Raw genomic sequence first — 21,965 nt, 5'->3', positions numbered from 1 at the left:
TATAAAAAAAGTCGAGAGAACAGAGAACGCAGTGGCCCAATGATGGAAAATAGACGACTTTCATAAACACAATAACCAAGCAGGTTTTAAGGCTAGAGCAATGGAATTTCTTTTATTTAGTTGCTAATATTTTTGCCTAGAGAGCTGAATCTTGAACAAATGAAGCTGTTGCAATAATAAAAGTTTGGCAGGCCATGAATAATAGACGTCTAAGATCTATCTACTGATCAATGGCTCCATGTAAAGGTTGCTAAAACAGATGAAGGTTTCAAATCTAGAGCGAACGTTCTTCATTCGTAGTTTACCGTACGATCACTCATCACTGCATGCACCGGAATCGCAGAGGGTGCCAGAGGCAGGAGGTCGTATCCAGTCTGATGACCTGAGTTGCATTTCTGGCAATTCCTAATTTGGGTCTTACTATTAAGTAAATGGCATGTTTCTAAGACTGCATTTACACACCGGAAAAATTTCCTAGCCCTCGGAACGGAAAATTTTCTGCGGACAGCATGCGCTTTAGTATGCTCTTTGAGTTGCTTGCTTAAGCTCACAATTGCTTAGTACATAACGTGCGATCGGGCATAATGGCAAATAATCCGAGAAGAAAATGAATCTTCAATTATACCATGCAGTCTTATAATAATGTTTGTATATGCGTAAATAATTGCCATGTTTTATCGCACTTACCGAAATTCAATCTAAACTTGTCATGACCATTTCTGCACCAAACTCAACATTTCTGTCAATATCTATGATTGTCCCCTCAAAATTAACGACTGAAATTCAATATTTTGTATAATATAATGATAATAATATTTAATCATTTATATTATATAGCGCCATTTACTACTTAAGTCTAACATCTAATAATATTATGTTTCATAAGAACTATATACACGTCTGAATAAGAAAGTCTTTAATCAATTTTTAAAAATAGTTATAGAAGTTGCATTCCTAATATCATCTGGTAGAGCATCCCACAACATTAGTGCAGCAGCAGAGAAAGCTTTTCTCCCATATCTTTTAAGATCAATATTTGGTACTACTAAATGTCCTTTATTCGTTGATCTTAAAGCCCTGTTCGCTGATATGGAGTTAAAATGTCCGATACTGAATATTTTGGTGCCGTTCCACTTAGTACCTTGAACGTAAGTATTAAAGTCAATTCTTTCCTTTATTGGAAGCCAATGGAGTTCCTTTTGTATTGGTGTTATATGCTCACGTTTTCAGTCTAGTAGCAGTAAGGAGAGGAGCCGCAGCATTTTGAACATGTTGTAATTTCTTCATTTGATATTGTGGCAGACCATTCAAAAGTGAATTACAATAATCTAATGATGACGTCACAAAAGCGTGGATAAAGGTTTCACAATGTCGTTGCGATAAAAACTTTTTTATTGATGCTATATTTCTTAGTTGGTAGAAAGCTTTCTTACAGATGGCATTCACCTGTTTTTTCACAGACATAGTGTGCAACGTACACCAATTTTCTTCGCAGATCGTTTTGATTCGATCAGTGGCGTAGCCAGCCCGACAATATATAGTCATGCTATGCTAATATTTTGGTGTTCATTGACTGTGAAAACAATTAATTTCTAAAGAAATGAATAATGATAATAACAAAATCGTCAAGCTGGCTACGCCACTGGATTCGATTAATTCCAAAGTAAATGCTCTGTAATGGAGGTAATGGTCGATGAGAAGCTTGTATTACAAGTAATTTAGTTTTACCATTGTTAAGTTTGAGCTTGTTGGTACTCATATTTTATATCTTGAAACCGCGCATTATTTGAGTTAATATTGCCTCGTTTACTTGTAATATGAAACGTGTGTGATTATATTTGCTAAGGCCTGGTTCTCATATATCGCCATTCATCGGCTATGTTTATTGCCGGTAAACAAAGCATAAAGAAAGAATTTACTTAAGTGAAATAATTTATTTAAGAAAGAATTTACTTCAGTGGTCAATGACTAAGGATGGTAGAACATCGCCGATGAATTACGACATATGAGATTACAGTTACGTGTCTTGCGAATGTCGCAATTTGCATAAAAAGATAACATGTTAAAACAATTAATTTTTTAAGTGGTCATAACTACTGAGGACGGACGCCATAACCCTACCATAACCAAGGACAGTCTAATATTTTAAGCACGTCTTAGGAATATATCTATGCAAAGTAAGCGGTAGCTATGTGTGCTGCGCTTAACGAGAAGTATAAGTTTAACCATAAAAAATGTGATACTAAGTTTTCAGCTTATAAGGACAGCGAACATATAAAAACGATAGCAGAGAACGATGGCAGTCGTACATCCGTTAGCGAGTTCTGTGGCGCATTCTATCACGTACCTGAAGGGAAGATAATACATATGTTTTGTTTGGATTGGGAAAATTGTCAGATTCAGGGCAAAACTAATGCTTACAATAATCCAAAAACGGCGGTTGCTTTGGTGAAATATAATATCGAAGGAAAATCCACGTATTTTAAAAGGTACACAAACTGTTATCAATATAAGGTTCACGCAGAAGAGTATTTCAAACATGATGTGGAAAATCAAATAAAAAATGGCTCACTACCCAAGACGGCGAAAGGTGTAATAACTATGTACATCACAATGCAACCTTGTCATAAATCCACTTCCGATACTCAAGGAACAATTAACGATTACAGTTGCTGTGACTTTTTGACGAAATTGATAACGCCTGCCTAATGTAACACTACGCATAAAGCCCACTCATCTCTTAAAAGCAGGTTGGAAAAAGAATTTCAATCAGCCGAAGCAAAATGAACATATTAAGAATGCAGAAGAGGGATTAAAGAATCTTATGAGACATGAACGTATCGAATTCTCGGAAATGACACCAGACGACTGGAGTGACCTGTGGAAACAAACTAACGCACCCAAAGATTACACACTGCAAATAGTAGAAGAACGGGAGGCTCTTGATGCTGACATTAGAAACAAGCTAGAAAATTGGAAATGGGAGGCCCTTGATCCTGACTGGATTAGACTGTTTGCAATAGGTTTGATTATTTTGGTTATTATTATTCGATTATTTTGGTTATAGGTGTTAGTGTAATATAAGAGAAAACATACTCCGAAAATAAACATCTTGTAAACCCAAGATATGAGTTGTTAAAAACAAGACACAATATTCAAGGTGATATTTCGACTCTATTTCAAAGTCGAAATAGAGTCGAAATATCACCTTGAATATTGTGTCTTGTTTTTAACAACTCATATCTTGGGTTTACAAGATGTTTATTTTCGGAGTATGTTTTCTCTTATATTTCGCAAAACTGTCTGCTGGAAAAGGTGTTAGTGTAATCGGAGAGAATAATAAACTCGAGTTCATTGTGAGACAAGCGTTTGAGAGCGAACGATAGTAGGAATTTGTGAGGTTGCCAATCAGTTGCGATCCATTCTTCACGTGCTGTTTAGCTGTAATCTAAATAATCTAATCAGAATCCAATCAATTTAGAGTGTATTAATATATTACGAAAAATCTCCATTGGATTGTGTTTTGCCCAATTGAGTGGAAACACTGATGATTATTGGCAAGCTAGAGCCGTTGAAAATAAATCATCAATAACTATTAGAAAGTATGCTATAAAGGTTACATTTATGTTCGTCCTAATTTCTATATAATATGTGTGATTTAATAGTAAGTTGTAATGATTAGAGTAGAGTTGCAATAAAAAAAGTTTTCAAGTTTTGAAAACCTTCCTCAAATGCCAAGCAGGATAATAGTAATATTGCATGGTTTTTTTGGTACATAATATACATGCATGTGATTAATTAGAGTGTTCAACTTTGAGGTGGTCTTACACAAAACAAAACTTTTTTCACATTCTTCAACAAAGTGAAGGTTTTATGATGTTAAACTGTTGTATACTACAAGTTATCACTAAAAACATAACTTAAGTCAAAGTTGTTGCCATGGTAACAAAGATATCCGCCCATCGACAGAGTAAATGGGGTATATTTCAAAACACGATTTTTTAAAAACTATTGACTATAAAGGCTTCAAAAAACTTTCATTATATTACCAAGATGAATATCTAGGAGGTGAACTAGAATTATTTGGCTACTGCAAAAGCTGTGGCCAAAATATTAATTAATCTGTTGGCATGAAAGTATCAAATTACACAACAGGTGATTGCCGCAAGAGAATGTGACCAACCAACATCATTCTAGTTCACCTCCTAGAGAATGATAAGAACTAGTAGTTGTGAAAGTTTCAACCCAATAGCATAAATACCTTATTAGATATTGTGTTTTAAGTAAGGCAAAATGAGCGGAAATTGGAAACTGAGAAAAACAGGATTTTAGATTTACTGTTATAGTTGACAAGGTTTAAATTGGTGTCATCGACATCAATTGTATCGTAAATTTCTCACAATCCTCCTGGTTTCTACAAAGTACCCTCCTCTTGTTTCTGCTTATCACTTTTCTTCTTTTGCAAGCCACACAACACCTTTCTTTTCTTCTTGTTCTCTTCTTTTGACTTAAAGTCCGCTTTTGCAACCCGCTCTTTGTTGATCTTTCTCATGAGCCCATGTGATTCACCTTACACTTACCAACATGCTTTGCTTTCTTTGTAGCTTTCTTTCCCACATCAACTTCCCTTTCTATTCTCTCACTGACAACCATGACACACTTTACTCAAAACATGGACATCAAGGCACTACCCACTCTCCATTGACAGCATTGTCACACACCCATTCAGGGAAGAATGGCCCCGTCTTTACCATGTACCATCACAAGAAACAGCACACTGGTTGATTTCCTTTGACTGATTCCTTAACTCATTGGCAGCATCATTCATTGTTTTCACAGCCACTGTCTTTGGTGCTTTTGCTATTGCAATGTTACAAGCCCTGTATGCAGTAGGCTGAGGGGGAGGTGGCATGTTCATTAGGGTGCAAAATCGTTTAGCCGCTGTATGGCCTTTACCAAGACTATGCATAATGCATTGAATATACAAATCTTCTATTCGAATCAAAAGCGTATTCCTGCATCTTAGAAGACTTAGAAGTGTGTAATTTTTGTACCCACCCACAACTTTGACATCGTACTCTGAGATGGGATTCACATGCTTTCCTTTCATGTGTGCTGTCTTCGAGAACAAGAGTTGAGTCGCCACATTGTTTACAACACATCTCAGTCACAAATGTGAATAATAACCACATGTCAATGAAGCTGTAGCCCGAAACATTAACAGTTTTTTCTTTACTCCCATCTAAAATAATGTGGCCGTCGATCTTTCTCGCCGAAGCAGACCTATGGAGATCATTGCTTGAAGTAGACGCTTCTGAGTGCATGAGGCCATTTGCATTATCGACACACGCTTTCTTCGCTGGTTTAGCACCGTATAAATTGCCCGTAAACTTTCGATTTTTCTTTCATTTTTAATCTTTAGGCATCTCAACACAAATTGCGAAGAAATACAACAAAAAACCACGAAAATATCAGTAAAATTAAGCAATAATTTCTGTGACAAAAATTTACAGATGCCGATTTTGAGCGTTGGTAAAAATATAAATATTCACTTTCTTGACGGTAAAGGTGGTCAGCAGTTTGCTACAAACGTAACTGAGGGGGGAGGGGGGCTAGTACATAAATATTTTTTGAAATGACCAGAAAACAGAGGGTTTTTTGGAGTAAACAGAGGTTGCTAAGGGCGTTGCTATGAGTGAATTTGATGGTGACCATAATAAAAATGCGTTTTTTTCCCTTTTCATGCGCGCTATGAAGGAAAAAAACTCGGAATAGGATGGGGGAAAGAATAAAGATGATATTTTCAGTATTTTTCAAATTGGGCAAAATTTACGATTTTTTACCAAAATTTTGTGTAAGACCACCTTGAACCTTCCTTACAAACCCCATTAAAAGTAAACCTTTCTCACGGATAATAACCGCGCAGCTTTTTGCAACTCTGGATTAGAGACAAACAAGTCAGTTGGCGAATTAGCGAATGATTTCAACGAATGTACCCGAGTCACGAATAAAAATTGCCCGACTTATCATGCACTGATTTAAAAAAGTAGCTCGACTTTTGGTAAAAATCTCGATTATGGGGTGGCCGCTGCCCGGATGAACTCTTTTTCAGCAACTCTGCCCCTCGCCCCGAACGCCAGTGAGTGTATAGACAATAATAGTCAGACAGCTATAATGTAGGATGCTTTAGATTAGACTTTGCACGGGAATCGCAGGAGGTCGAATCCAGCCTGAGAACCTTCGTCACATTTTTGACAATTCCCAATTAGTCCAGTAATTTTAGGAGATTTTTTTGTTAAGGTCGGAAAAAAATAGTAAAAAGTTGAAATTTGCAGTATGCAATCCTTTAACCGTTCTCAACAACATACTAAAAGTCCTCATGTATCCCGCTTGAGCTTTTGTTGTATTAACGCCAGAACCATACACTACCTTTGAACGGAAATTTTGGCAGATTGAATACATTTTGTTGGATTTGGTTGGATTTGGCAGTTCAAAAGTGGAAGCACTGACAATAACAATTGTCTGCAGACGCTGCGAATTGAAAATATCTCAGTTAAAAAAATGTAAGTATATGTGCAAAAAACCTTTATTTTCTTCAGAATTTACACTATATGTTAAACTCTACCTTCGGTATGCAACAAAAGCTGTATAATATATGCCAGTCTGCAAAGTTTACTTTTTAACCGGATATCGATTCAGCCAGGCACATGTAAATGTACGCCAATTTTGGAAATGTATATGTGCAAAAGTTCCAAATACATTTATTTTTTAGACTTTAGTATAAATATATTTGGTCCAATTTTGCAAACTCTGAATAATTACTTCTAAAGGTAAACAAATGTACGCCATATGTACGCCAAAATTTGTGTTTGTACACCGGACAAGTCCGGTGTACACACTTTACTTTCCAGGCTGGTAATATATGCATTTGGCAACTGGATTTAAGTTTATAGCTATAGAGTATAGTCATACGTTTCTACACTCTACAGATCCCTTGCGTTGTTTATGATTTGGTATTTTTAAAAGGCAAATTTTCCAAGCTCCCAAGAAAGCTTAGTTATTATATATGCATTGTAGCATACAATAGCACAATGGCGCACATATTCTTTGGTCATATATGATCGGAATTTAATAAATGCAAACAAGGCAAGGGTCTGTTGCGCTATAAAAATTTGTACTACCTTGCTTGCTATTTGAAGCCCTTGTAATGTGTCATCCAAAGAAATATTAGATTACTAGTATGGAATGTTTATAAATTCGCCATATAGAATAGACCTTTTCGGTAATTACGTCACAACTACATTGAAGCGAGGCTTCTAAATAAAAGCAATATCGCTTGGCCTCTCAGCCTCGCTTCCGTGTAATTTTGACGTAATTACGAAAAGGTCTATTTGACCACAGAGTACTACACAGAGGTGGAACTCGCGGCAAATCTTGTCCCCCTGTTTTTAATGCGCACGCGCTAGGCTCTGGCAAGTGTTTTTGCACTTTTTAATAAGGAAAATTCGATTTTTTAGCAGAAAAAATGCAATTTTAAAGCCATGGATCTTTTGCTCTTCGTTTTTTTGACAAATTTTATTTATCCATCCGACATTGCTCCTTTTGGATTAAAAATCACTGCGATAATACGAATTAAAACGGAAAAAAACGGGAAATATACAACTACGAGGAGTGCGATTTTCACACGAAGCTTGCCAGAAGAACTGCCAGGTAAAAATTGAAGGTTTGGTATTTCATGTAATAAATGTAGGTCTATTTTTTGCCAATATGCAGTGAAGAAAAAATATTTTCTTTGTAGATGGTAAATATTCCAGAGTTGAGAAGAACTCTTGTCTCTTGGGCAGATTGGACATATTGCCGGAGTTCTACTGTTCTACTGAGATAGCGAGTTTTAATAGATGGCTAATATAATTATATAAAACTGAAATATTGATATTTATTGATATTTCTAATCCAGATTATAAGTTCTACTGTTCTAGATAGCGAGTTAGGTGGCTAAAAGAATTTTTACAACATATACGTAGTTCATTGATAATTCTAATCCAGCCTTATATGTATTTTTATTAGCTCACTGAGACAGGTTGATCCTTAATTTGGCAGACAATGGTTCTATTATACAGCATGCATATTAGAATAAGAAATTTATGTTATTCATATATATGGATAAGCTTTTCTACCGGTATTACCCTTTTTATGCCTTGACAGCTCAAATTACTTAGGCTTAATTAGTCTAAATCTCAACAAAAAGCTTTGTTCTTGAGTCTATCCATGTAATGCACATTTTACAACATTAATATTGAATTGTAAAAGAGAAGGTTGGACACATTCAGCTGATGTCATGTTAGTTTCAGAGCACAAAATGCTTATACTGGCATGTTTAAAAATAACAATAAAACTTTATTTAAAGAAGGGAAGTGAAGTAAACATACACTTTAGCCCATGTTAATCTTCCATGGGTCAAAGCCTAATTTATATGTTTCACTGATCAAAGCCTGATTTGCCTCAAGATGTAATTGATTAAGAATACGGTTATATAAAAATATTACGTAAATAATTGTATTCATGAAATTTATTCAATCTAATACAAAATGGTTTATTTCCAAATTGTGCAATGTAGCAATTTTAGGCCTTCACACATCAAGGTGCTTTTATACACTGTCAAAGCTTCAGTGATTAAAGCTAGAATCGTAGTCATGATAAATTTGTAAGAAATATCTGATGATCTATACCTCAATAATAATTCTCTTAGTTTCCCCAAATATTATTTTAAAAAATCTCTCAATTACTTAAATATACCCATGCCAAATTCTAGCTGTAATCGCAGAAAAATATGAGTACAAACCGACATCTTACATAGATATTAAATATTACATAAATGTGTATAATCTCATAGTCTCTGTGTCATATTTTGTGTCATAGTATTAAAATTATGTCGTATTGGGCATTGCGTGTACAAAAACAGTGTCTTTTCCGTACCTTTTTTCTGGCGGTCGGACCTTTCGACAAAATTTCACTAAATTTAATACAAAGAGACACGGAGAACTACTTTTTGCAAAAAAATTGGATCTGTACAAATGTAAAACATAATTGCTTTTGCCGATATCATGGAAACTAGCACGAAATATACCAAAAAGCGAAAAAGTGGGACGACTTGGTGCTCGGCATTGCAATGTAACAACAACAAAATAAAAAATCCGGATGTCGCTTTTTTCCGCTTTCCAAAGGACCGAGCAAGGTGAGACAACCAAATAAATCGCGAAGTGATAAATTGTTTTTCGCAAAGGGTTTTCGGGATGGAAAAAACTGATATAATAATGTAAATTTTTGCAAATTAGGTCGAAAAAATGGGCAATTAATTGCAGACGAAATGACTTGATAAAAAAAGACGCCGAATATTTGTATCGAAACATAAGAGTCTGCAGCGCGCATTTCGAAAAGGAAATGTTCGCCACGTCCTCCAAAAAAACTCTAAAAAATACAGCCGTTCCAACATTGTTTAACATACCAAATCCACCTGCAAGAATTGGTGTAAAACGGATACTATTACAAAGGGACGAGGCGACGGTTGCCACTAGTAAGTAGTATATTTGAATAAACATTAAACTTATAAGTAATATGTATATAACGCATAAACCTAATTATTTTTCAATGAAACTTAATTTAGAAAAGAGAAGAAAAACGTACAAACAAAGTTCTGCACAAGAAGGTAGGAGCATATAGTCTATACCATATCTAGGTTCATATCATTGCAACTATAGTTTCAATGTAATTCGAGTTCTCAAATATATTAGAATAATTTTAACTTCATTTTCAACAATATTGACATGTTTAGACTTGAACAATACACCAGTTCCAGCAACAACCTTTACTAATCACAATGAACAAGTCACACCACCTGAGATGGAAACTAGAGGTAAAGACATACTAAACACAACTGATGCCAAACTGAGATACTATGTCATTTAAAGTCCTTTTACTACATTACTTGACTTTCATACTTATAATACTGCCTATTTCCAATCTACTTAAATAGGTTTTTTCAACCATGCTGCTGACCAAGAAAATCATGATGATACCAGAGCCAAAGGTCTAAATCGAAATATTATTCCATCATTACATATCTATAAAAAAATTAGAACAGGAAAAGTTAGTTTTCCATGACTCATAAATATAGCTCAATATTCTCATAAGGGGTTAACCCTATGGCATAACACATACAGAAATAAAATAGAGTGTTAATAAATGACCTTTGTTAATTAAACATTATTAACAGGTACTCATCACACACAAGAGCAAAGAAAGCTAAATAATAAATTAAGGCAGTGCAAATTAACAATATCAAGACAGAAAAACAGCTACAAAGACTTCGGCAGGCAATGAATATGAAGAAGAAAAAATCAAAGACAGATAGAGAACAGCACTTGATGCACTGAAAACCGTGCTACCAGATAGAATGGTGAAATTTATTGCCCTCCAAATCGACCTTGAAAAGAAAAAGAACAAAGGACAGAGGTACTCAAAAGAGATGAAGTCTTTCGCCCTTTCTCTTTTCCATCTTAGTGGGAAAGCCTATAGAATGGTTGCCAAATTTTTCAATTTACCTTCCCGGAGCAGTCTTACGAAATGGGTATCTAGCTTTCCAACTTGTTCAGGATTGCCTGAAATTGCTAAAGAGATGATTGGTAAAAAAGTGAAATCGATGAATGAGACTGACAAAATATGCAGCTTAACAATGGATGAAATTTCCCTAAAAGCTAACCTCCAGTATGACCAATCTAAAGATGAAGTGACGGGCCTAGAAGATTTTGGTGAAGGTGATAGATCAAGCAAGGTTGCCACAGCAGCCCTTGTTTTCATGGCAAGAGGCATCAAAGAAAATTGGAAACAACCCATTGGCTATGTTCTCGTAAATGAAGCATGTCCAAGTGGAAAAATCAAATCCATCTTACTGAAGATCATTGACGACTTAACATCACTGGGTCTACATGTTGAAACAATCATCTCCGACTTGGGTTCCAACTTTCAAAAGTTATTACGAGAAATGAGTATCACACCAGAGAAGCCATGGTTTGTTCACAACGGCAAGAAAATCTTTTACCTCTTCGACCCACCACACATAATAAAGGCTGTACGAAATAATCTAATGAAATACAACTTTCATTTTGGAGAAAAGATTGCAAATTGGGATCATATCCAAGGTATATATGAGCGTGACAAAGAACAGACAATTCGATGCTGTCCCAAACTGACAGAGAAACATCTCCATCCAAATGGTTTTCAGAAAATGAAAGTCAAGCTTGCAACTCAAGTCCTGAGTCATACAGTGGCCTCAACAATAAACATGTACATTTCATTTGGTGCTCTTCCCCAATCTGCTGTGGGCACTGCTGAGTTAGTATCAAATTTTGATAACATTTTTGACTGTTTAAACAGTTCCACACTTAATAGTCCAAAGATGTACAAGAAACCAGTCTCAAAAGATTCACCTCACCACAAATTTATTGCTGATATGCTAAAATTTGTTGCATCAATCAAGGTTATAGATAAAGAAAGTCAAGAAGATGTCACAAACAGTTTGAGATGCTTGAAAGGTCTCACAATGACTTTAAATGCTCTATGTCTATTATGGCAACATCTCAGTACAGATTATTCATTTGAATTCCTCCTTACAAGACGGCTTAATCAAGATGCCCTTGAAAACTTTTTTGGGTTAATCAGGCAGCAAGGAGGAAACTCTGACAATCCAACTCCATTCCAATTTATCAGAGCCTTTCGAAAGCTTTTTGTGGATAATTACCTCACACCACTAGTAACTGGCAACTGTGCCGATGACCTTGGTGATATCTAATGGAAACATCCTGAGAAGCCAGCTAACATACCACAACCAGCCACAACCAGCAATGACCAGACTAGTCCAGAGAAATACACTGAATTTGAATCCATCAACACTGACTATAAAACAGATGAAATAGAACAAAACTTGATTTGTAAAAATGCAGTTACATATGTTTCTGGGTATTTGCTAAAGAAATGCCTTAATAAACATAGTTGTTCAACATGTGAATCGAGCTTCAAAACGAAGAGATTTGATGACTGCAGTCAACTGCTCTGCTACTTCAAGACATATGAGGGCTTAACATCATCTCAAGGGTTGACAATTCCACAAGATGCATTTGTCAGGTATGTCTCATCAATGGAGAAAGTATTTGTCAACGAATTTAACAGTTGTATTGAAAGACCAAAGATTGCAAGATATATCTGTTCTCAAATGCCCGAGCTATCCAAACACGGACAGTGCCCAAACTTCCCTGAAATATATTTAGTTCAGTTGTATGTGAAAATGAGGCTGCACTATGCTTTGAAGTTTGGCAACAGGGAGCTAAGTTCATCAAAGAAGAAAAACAGAAAATATTTTAAAGTTCAGCATTTATAACTTCAGCATGTATATAATTCTTATTGGAAGATAGCTTTCCATCTTTTCGATAGAGAGGCCATTGGATTTTCGATTGGATTACAAATTTGACTTGCATGCTCATATATTCATGAGTATTACTTTATTACATTGCCAGTTTTATGGCTAAATAAATTTATGACTAAAGAAGTATTTTCGTGCATTTTTCATTTGTAGAAATAACACATCAATCATGCTTGTTTTTAAATCAGCTCATATGTTTTCTGGATGGTTCAACTTATATAATTTATTTGATGGAAAAAATAACTGCTTAATTTTATCGGCGACCATGTGGCATGCATTCAGCGTGATAAAGAAAATCAATCGCGCTTGTATCTCTTTAACCTAACGCATATATTTTTTACAAAAAAAGAATCACTTACCGTTTGTTTTTAAAATTTAGGCGCAAAAATGGAGATCGATAGAGCCAGCTTTAAAATATTAACATTTTTCGTCTTTCGAACACCTTTTTCCCTTACTTTAGAGTCAAAATACACTTGCCAGAGCAATTTGCGTGGCGCGTGGAATGGCGTAGGCAGGGGGACAGCAACATCAAAGGGTTCCGCCGCGAGTTCCATAACTGTATATCATTAAACTGTGATTTGACTGAATGACCTGTTGGCATTTTCAAAAAACAGTGGAGCCTCCCCATGTTGTAAACATGATTAATGTAGAAAGTATCGCGGGCTTATCTTGCTAACAATATTATTATAGTCACCAAATTATTGCATTGATTTTTAACGTTTATTCATTAAAACACAAATTAAGTGTGAAATAAAATATATTAAGCCATTGCCAGAAATCAAGGACAGTTTCTGCACAGTTACAACGTGTTGCCTCGCGGGCGCAGATATAGCACTTTTGATTTTTAAGACTTTTCGATTACATCGCCATTCATTAAACAGTTTTTTACCCATACTCAGACTTTCGTAAAATGGTAAACAATCGAAGGAGCAATATGCTGAGAAGTTCGAAGAAACGTTTTGAAGTGGAAAGAGTTATTTTTCGCAGATATCATCGTAGAAAGGTGTGCATAATATGTTTTCATGAGCGCTCAAAATATTTATATTACAATGTCAATGACATTGACAACGACAGTCTATTTATTGTATTTCACTGTCTCTTGTTTTACTTAAAAAACTTAGATTGGAAACTTTTTCGGGCTGTTTATTATCGTTTATTAATGACTTGTCATGTTTAGGTAGAATATTATGTAAAATGGAAAGGGTATAGTTCTTTAGCAAACACGTGGGAGCCTGAGGGGAATCTTAATGCAGCTGCAATCAGGTATCTATTTTTCTCTTTTCTCCTATAAAGTGGATAAACTGTAGTTTTTAATTCATCATCGAGATTGAAACGGATAGATCTGTTCTTAATTTGAGGCTGCTTTATTAATTGGGCTATTGTATTAAAAAATCATACCTTTGACCCTGTCGAGGACGTCTGTTTTCAGGATTTATCTCTCTGGAAATCAAAACAAATTGTGGTCTGTGTAACTAATCCCTTTGAAAAAGTCCTCAACCCCCTAAATATATTTCTAGCAGAATCTGCATGACTATAGTTAGCATAGTTCAATAAACGATAAACGTTTCTTTTAATAGAGCTTATAATAATCCACAACCTTCACTTGAAGCTATTGAGGAAGGGAGAGATTTCTTACTTTGTGGAATACAAAAACAGCTGAAATCGAGAAGCACTGTACCAACTGTCATCTCATTTCGGCGTGATGTGTTTAATTATCTTTTCAATGGAAAGGGGAAACCAGGCAATGACAGAAATTCACTTCTACTTGAAAGAAATGATTTTAATCATTTCCGTAATTTTCCAAACAATTGGGATAAAATTGTGGACAACATTGGAGACGGATTAAAGATAGATTTTCCTATAAAGCTACGCTCATTCTTGTCTTGGGGTCCACAAACACATACTTCTTTTGATGGAAAGTTTTTACCGTGCCCAAGATATCGCCCAGAAAAGTTAAGCATTTCAATACGTAAAAAATCATTTACTCTTTCTATTGAATATTAAAAGCTTATTTAACGCACTTAACTCTTATGCATGTTGTGTTCTAAAAATATTACTAAGTAGCAATAACTTTAACATTAATGACACTAAGTCTATTACACTGCACCGTTTTCGTAGCGTTTTCGTATTGTTTAAGAGAATTAGACTATTGTCTTGTGCCCCCTTGAGGATTAAGAACAATACAAAAACGCTACGAAAACGGTGCAGTGTAAAGGTAGCCTAAATACGAAGGAACTGTAAATGTCACTGTTTCAGTCATGTTATAAATAATGGTAAATAACTTTGTCTTTGTTTATGAAACGGTTTACATTAAAAGAAAACCAGTTATGTTTATAAGTTTAAATGATTCACTACTAAACTAGTTTTTTCTCTTCGTTTTAATTTTGTATTACAAATATTCCTTACTCAAATCCTTACTCATCCTACCTTTAATCTTCAATCTTTATGCACATTGCACCAAATGCATGCGTAGTTCGATGTGACACATTTAATCCCAAAGCAATAAAAGTTTTATATCGACGATTGCGAAGGTAAAATATTCACTCATGAATGACAATGTTGCCACAGTGCTGTTTCTGTTTTGTTTTTTTTTTTTTGCGCATTGATTATGTATTTACCCGTAAACAAGACTTATATATTTCTGCGCATATCTAGCATTTGTAATGTCCTTGATTTCTGGCCATGAGCAAGTCAAATTGCCTTTGCAAAACCGGTAGTATAGAAATGGGAGGGTACCGGACTACTTGCCCTTGCCAGAACAGGGCGTAAAACAAACAAATTCCCTCCCAATCGTGGGAACTGACCAAAGACCTCGCGATTTGGTTACGACTGTAACTTACGGCTGGAATTTACTTTTCTTCAAGGCCATGTTCTGGCAAAGGGCAAGTGGTAAGTGGTTCCCCCCCCCCCCAAATTTCTATACTACTAAAACCGACAAACTTTTCTGAGAATTAGATAGGAGTACACATTTCAGGTCTACTATTTCTATAGTATCATTAACTACATAATTTTGCAAATATGTACTACAGTATTTAGCTTCATGTTAGTTTTCTCAATTTCTTATTTATATATCATGAACAGGACGTTTTTTGTGTTATTCACTTGATGCGAAGATTCAAAAATAATCAGAGACTAAAAAATAAACATTGTCAGTATGAACCAGCAGAGCATTTGCATTCTATGCGATGAAGAATTGTTAGCAGAGGAAAGTGTTACTGTGACAAGAGGAATGGAGACCATTCGAAAAAGCAGTGAACAACGCGGGGATGGAATCGCAGAAAGATTGGACGGCCTTTCATCAATCGATGTGCACATAATATGTCGTAAAAACTACACACGTCAATCCAGTATTAAGGCCGTGCTTCAACCTTCTCCCAAAAAACAAAAAACCCTTAGATCTTCAATGACGCAATTTAACTTCAAACAGCACTGCTTGTTTTGTGGCGATGACTGTGATATTTCAATTGAAACAAAAAAGCCTTTAGCCAGACGGAAAAGTATACACGAAATACGAACAATAACATGTAAAACCACGATTGCTAATGCAGCAAGTGAACGTGATGACGAATGGGGACAAATCGTACTCTCGCGTGTTGAATCCGCAATAGACTTGGTGGCTGCTGAAGCCAGGTACCATGGAAATTGTTATGCAAATTTCTTAAAATTGCCATCAAAACGTAAGCCAGGTCGTCCACAAGACAACGATTTGGCAGAGGCATACGAAAAGCTGTTCTCATACTTGAGTGAAAATGATGAATGTCAATACTCGGTTGATGAGTTACTTCATAAACTTGCAGAGTATCTTCCACAATCTAAAGACCTATGTTCTGAGAAGACATTGAAGAAAAAACTCGAAGAACACTTTGGGGATGACGTTATTATTGCGAGCAGACGAGGAAAAACACCAGTTGTTTGTTTTAAAGACACTGGATTCAAGATTCTCAACAACTCTTGGTATGAACAACGATCACAAAGCCAAGAAGAAGAACGTTTGCGTGTCGTAAAGGCTGCAGCTGCAATTATACGAGAAGATATTTGCTTAAAAGCTTTCGACACTTCTGTGTATCCAACATCTGAAGCAGCATTCGATGATACGTCCATTGTCCCAGAAACATTGAGAACCTTCACACATACTGTGGTTAACAAAACCAAGAAAGGAAATACTGCTGGAAAGACACGAAAGTGTACAGTTATTAATCATTCCATAATCTCAGCTACTAGACCCAGGTCTTTCCTCTCCATGATACATGTTGGACTTTCCGTGTACATACATAGACATTTAGCATCTCGGCATTTGATAGACTTACTATCCAGTATTGGTGTCTGCGCATCATACAGTGAAGCAAGGCGGTATGAAGCCTCGGCAATGCTTGGCAAGCAGCAAAACGTCAGTGAGGAATCATTCAAGCAATTCGTATTCGACAACGCAGACTTTAATATACGGACCATAGATGGATATGGAACATTCCATTCCATGGGTGGGGTTATGTGTGTTACACCAGCTTCAGGAGTTAAGTCACAATCTGATATAGAGCGTGTAAAGACATGTCCGCCAGCAGAAAAAATAGCAGCAGTGAATAATGTGAAACTACAAAGATATAGTGCATCCAACACCAAAGGTATTCATAACATTGTGGTGGAAAACCCAGCCAAAATCCGACAACTTCAATCAGCCAATCCAGTTCACAGTTTCCTTGACTTTTTATGGATGAGTGGTTCATGGCTTTCGCCACCCAAAAATCCAAGTTGGAGTGGATATATGGAGTTGGTAACCAAAGGCATTATTAATTACCAGACATCTAAGGTTATAACATTACCATTTGTCAACTTGCCACCCAGCAGCTTGGACGCCATTTACACGGTTCTTAAATTTGCAGCAAATGAGTGCGAGAAATATGGGCAGCAAACATGTTTTGTTACGTTTGATCAGCCCTTGTACGTAAAAGCGGTGGATATGGTGGCTGCTTCCTCTAGTGGCAGTGAACTCTCTTCTGTCATTGTTAGACTTGGTGGTTTCCATCTGCTGATGTCATTCATGGGAGCTGTTGGTTACATAATGGGTGGGAGCGGCCTGAAAGAGTTGTGGAGTCTTATATATGCAGTCGACTCAGTTGAGAAGATGCTGAATGGACATGCTTATGCTCGAGCATTACGAGCACATTTTTTGACACAGCTTGCGTTGATAATCGTCATCTTGCGCAATGCGGAAATCGATGATTTGACCATCGAACAGATTGTTTGTCTTCACGAGTCGGTAATGGACAATAGTACTTCTCATGTAGATGCTTCTAAAAGTCCGGCACTTAATCGTGTCATAGAAAAGATTGAGGCAGTTCAGCTTTCTGCCAGTAATGAAAGTCGAACAGCTGCATTGTGGGTGCAATATATAAATCAGGTAATGCTAATGCGTGATTTCATACGTGCTGAAAGATGTGGTGATTGGAAACTTCACCTTGTAACAATCCGGAAAATGCTTCCGTATTTCCATGCATCGGCTCATCTCGCATATGCAAAATGTGCTCACTTATATATCCAACAGATGTCAACATTAGAAGAGAAGATGTTGCCAAATGAATTCGAAGCCTTTACCTCTAAAGGTTACTTCACAGTGAGGCGAACGGACAAAATGTGGGCAGGAGTATGGACAGACATGACCATAGAACAGGTACTAATGCGGGCTATGAAGACGTCAGGAGGTCTGACAAGAGGTCGTGGGATGACAGAGAGCGTTGTTAGTCGTTGGGTGTTGGGTATGCCAGGTTGTAGTGAAATTACTCAACACTTTGAAGCATTTTGTGATGTTACCTTCACCACAAGCGAGCAACATGTAGAACTTAGAATGTCTCGTCAATTGCGAGATCAGAAAGATGTTGATACCCTTCTTCAGTGGCTTATGGTTCACAGTCCCATGATGTCAACCAAGGAATTGATGTCAATAGCGACTGGTGTCGTGGCTGACAACACAATAAATTGTGATGCTGCTGTTAAAGTTGGAACAGAAGCAATGCAGAAAATATTGGGAAAGACGTTTGGAGACATCCAACTGCACAGAAAAGACAAAGTTCTTCCACTGTCCTGTGTCAACAACTCGGTAAAAGTACGTGAAGAGGTCATTCCTGTAAATACCATGCAGTTGTTTAACAGAATTGTTTGTGTCATCAAAACAGATGAAGATTTCGCCTCTTGCCTAGAATATGAACTAGCTCCCAGACCATTATCACTCTTTGATGAGATATCAATGAGAAAAACTCAGAAATCGGTCATGTATGATGTCATAGAATCTGTAGCTGATAGTCAACAGACATATCCTGCAGGTAGTACCGTCGTCTTGGATGGTGGATACTTATTGAGACGAGTGATATGGCCGCAACATGGCTCATACAGTGACATATATTCATCATATGTGACCTATGTTCAAAAACACTATGAAACACAAAGGGTCGTTATTGTATTTGATGGCTATAGTGACGCTCCGTCCACAAAGTGTGCTGAGCAAAATCGGCGAGCAATGAAGGCGCAGTCGACAGAGATCTTGTTCACGGATGACATGCCTATTACTATCCGTCAAGAAAGATTTCTGACAAATGGAAAGAATAAAGCACGGTTTATTGAAGGTCTAACGCGATATCTTGAACATGCTGAGATAGAAGTGAAACAAGCGGTAGCAGATGCAGATGCGTTAATTGTGCGAACTGCAATTGATTTGTCGACCAACAACAACGTTGTCGTAGTCGGAACTGATGTCGACTTGCTTATTTTGTTGATACAGCTATCGAAGAAAGACAACCAACTCTATCTGTACAAACAAGGAGCTGGAAAATGTCCAGATAAAGTATTTTCTATCAGAGATGTTCAGAAACATTTGACAGAAGTATCCAGCTCGTTGTTCTTTCTGCACGCCATGACAGGTTGTGACACTACCTCCGCCCTGTACAGACAAGGCAAGAAGAAGGCGTTCAACCTCTTACAGAAAAACGAGGAATTACGGCGCGAGGTGGTGAGTGTATTCAACGATCCAACATCTTCCCCTGATTCTGTGTCATCCGCGGGAGAAAAGTTTCTTCTGGCATTGTATAGTGCTCCTAAGTCAACAACTTCTCTGAATGATCACAGACACAAACGATTCATGAAAGCGGTAGCTAACTGTCCTGTTAACAACCAGATGCAACTCGCGGCTTTGCCACCGACATCTGCAGCAGCAAAGGAACATTCATTCAGAGTGTATCATCAAGTGCAACAGTGGTTAGGAGTGGAGTTGCCCCCAACTCAGTGGGGCTGGCAATTGAAAAATGGAAACCTGCAACCGGTTCTCACTCGTCAAGCACCTGCGCCTGAAAAACTGTTAACTTTGATTTCTTGCAATTGCAAGAGTGGCTGTGAGCGATCATGTGGCTGCAAGAAAGCAGGTTTGGTTTGCACCGTTCTGTGTGGCCATTGCAACGGAAATGGCTGCAGTAATTCTGAATCACCAATTGTATGTGAATCAGAAATGGATGGAGAACATATTTTTGATGAAAAGAGCGAAGGCATTGATGTTATTTCCGATTCGCCGATATTGGAAAATGAAGCATTTGATGTCCATGTGCCTGACGAAGAGTTGTCAATAGACAATCAATCTGATGAACTTGAATTTCCATCAGCAACTGCGAATCCACGAAAGCGGAAAAGTAAAACATAAACATATCGGGACAGTGTACAGTCTTTCGTGTAATAGAGTTGGGTGGAACCCCTGGCTAGGATTCTTGTGAAACGTGTTTTAATAATATTCACTTGTCAACTTTACTGTGAAAATTCCAGTTGTTACTTTGTGTCAGGTAATTTTGTATGTTATCGTGCTTATGACGTCATAATATTGCTGTTTAGTCTAAAGTAATAATTTTACGTACCAAAACATATTTTAAAAAATCCATATTTAGCGCAAATATAAGTAATGACGTCATGACCTCATAACGGCAGAAGCTCCAGTCGGATACATGAGGACTTTTACTATGTTATCAAGGTCACTGAAATGAGTGAATACCCCAATTTTCAACTTCTTACTAATTTTTTCCGACCTTTTTTACCATTTTGACTGTACTAAATTTAGTTCTTACTAATCGCATGTTGCTAAGGTTTCCTTTACACGCCGGAAAAATTTCCTCAGAACGGAAAATTTTCTGCGGACTGCCGAACTATTTCCGTTCTGAGGAAAGACTAAACCACAGGCACAAAGTTTAAGTCAGAAATTAACGAAAATTTAATCTTTTGTACGTATTTTACACCTTCAAACAGCGCATTATGTGAATTAATATTGCCTCCTCACGTTTACTTATAATATGAAACGTGAGTGGGTATATTTGCTAAAGGAACAGTGCATCTTGTAGTGACGTGCCTCGCGAATGTCGCAATTTGCCTAAAAATGTTAGCCTCCTCCGCAGGAATCTCTTATGTATTTATATTAGGCATTTATATTTGGCTTGGTTCAGCTGTGTCAGGGAGCGAGAAAAAAAAACAGTTAACCCAAGTCAAACATAAATGCCTAAAATAAATACATAAGAGATGCCTGCAGAGGAGGCTATAAAAATAAGGCATATTGTTTTTTTAATGACTCAACTGGCGTCGTGTGGCGTCTTTCGTCGTAACTTTTTTATATACAGACGCCATAACCAAGGACAGACTAATTTTCTCAGTACGTTTTAGGAGTATATCTAATTATATCTTATATCTATACAAAGTAAGCGCTAGCTATGTGTGCTGCGCGTGACGATCTCATTGACGATGAGCTCGACGATGAGCGGTATAACCATGAAGAATGTTCTACTCAATTTTCAGTTTTTAAAGACAGCCAACATATAAAAGAGATAGCAGAGAACGATGGCAGTCTTACATCCGTCGGCGAGTTCTGTGGCGCATTCTATCACGTACCGGCCGTACCCGAAAAGAAGGGGGGAGGAGGTATGGTTTGTTTGAATCAGAAAAATTGTCGAATAATGTTTTGTGACAATAATATTTACAATAATCCAAAAACGGCGGTTGCTTTGGTGAAATATAATATCGAAGGAAAATCCACGTATTTCAAAAGGTACACAAACTGTTATCAATATAAGGTTCACGCAGAAGAGTATTTCAAACATGATGTGGAAAATCAAATAAAAGATGGCTCACTACCCAAGACGGCGAAAGGTGTACTAACTATGTACATCACAATGCAACCTTGTCATAAATCCACTTCCGATACTCAAGGAACCATTAACGATTACAGTTGCTGTGACTTTTTGACGGAATTGATAACGCTCCTGCCTAATGTCACACTACGCATAAAGCCCACTCATCTCTTAAAAGCGGGTTGGAAAAAGAAGTTCAATCAGCCGAAGCAAAATGAACATATTAAGAATGCAGAAGAGGGTTTAAAGAATCTTATGAGACATGAACGTATCGAATTTTCGGAAATGACACCAGACGACTGGAATTACCTGTGGAAACAAACTAACGCACCCAAAGATCTTACACT

The 21,965-nt window shown here is 36.9% G+C and overlaps 1 protein-coding gene across 2 annotated transcripts; it reads left to right on the top strand.

Moving 5' to 3' along the window:
• Positions 1-6,279: 6,279 nt before the first annotated feature.
• LOC114545024 lies at positions 6,280-20,546 on the top strand. Of its 2 annotated transcripts, XR_003690847.1 has the most exons (3): positions 6,280-6,563; positions 13,375-13,738; positions 14,053-15,534. XR_003690847.1 is itself a non-coding variant. In XM_028563456.1 (2 exons), the coding sequence occupies exon 2, from the start codon at positions 15,630-15,632 to the stop codon at positions 20,151-20,153; it is 4,524 nt and encodes a 1,507-aa protein (XP_028419257.1). In that variant the 5' UTR covers positions 6,280-6,563; positions 15,557-15,629; the 3' UTR covers positions 20,154-20,546. The 2 variants fall into 2 exon arrangements, 1 of the variants encoding a protein (XP_028419257.1); XM_028563456.1 differs by lacking the exons at positions 13,375-13,738; positions 14,053-15,534 and adding an exon at positions 15,557-20,546.
• The last annotated feature ends 1,419 nt before the right edge of the window (positions 20,547-21,965 follow it).

This window comes from Dendronephthya gigantea, unplaced genomic scaffold (assembly GCF_004324835.1).
Source record: "Dendronephthya gigantea isolate DGI-Jeju-01 unplaced genomic scaffold, DenGig_1.0 000000F, whole genome shotgun sequence".
NCBI lineage: Eukaryota > Metazoa > Cnidaria > Anthozoa > Malacalcyonacea > Nephtheidae > Dendronephthya > Dendronephthya gigantea.
Note: the sequence above shows the minus strand (reverse complement) of the source record. Positions and strands in the feature narration are given on the sequence as shown.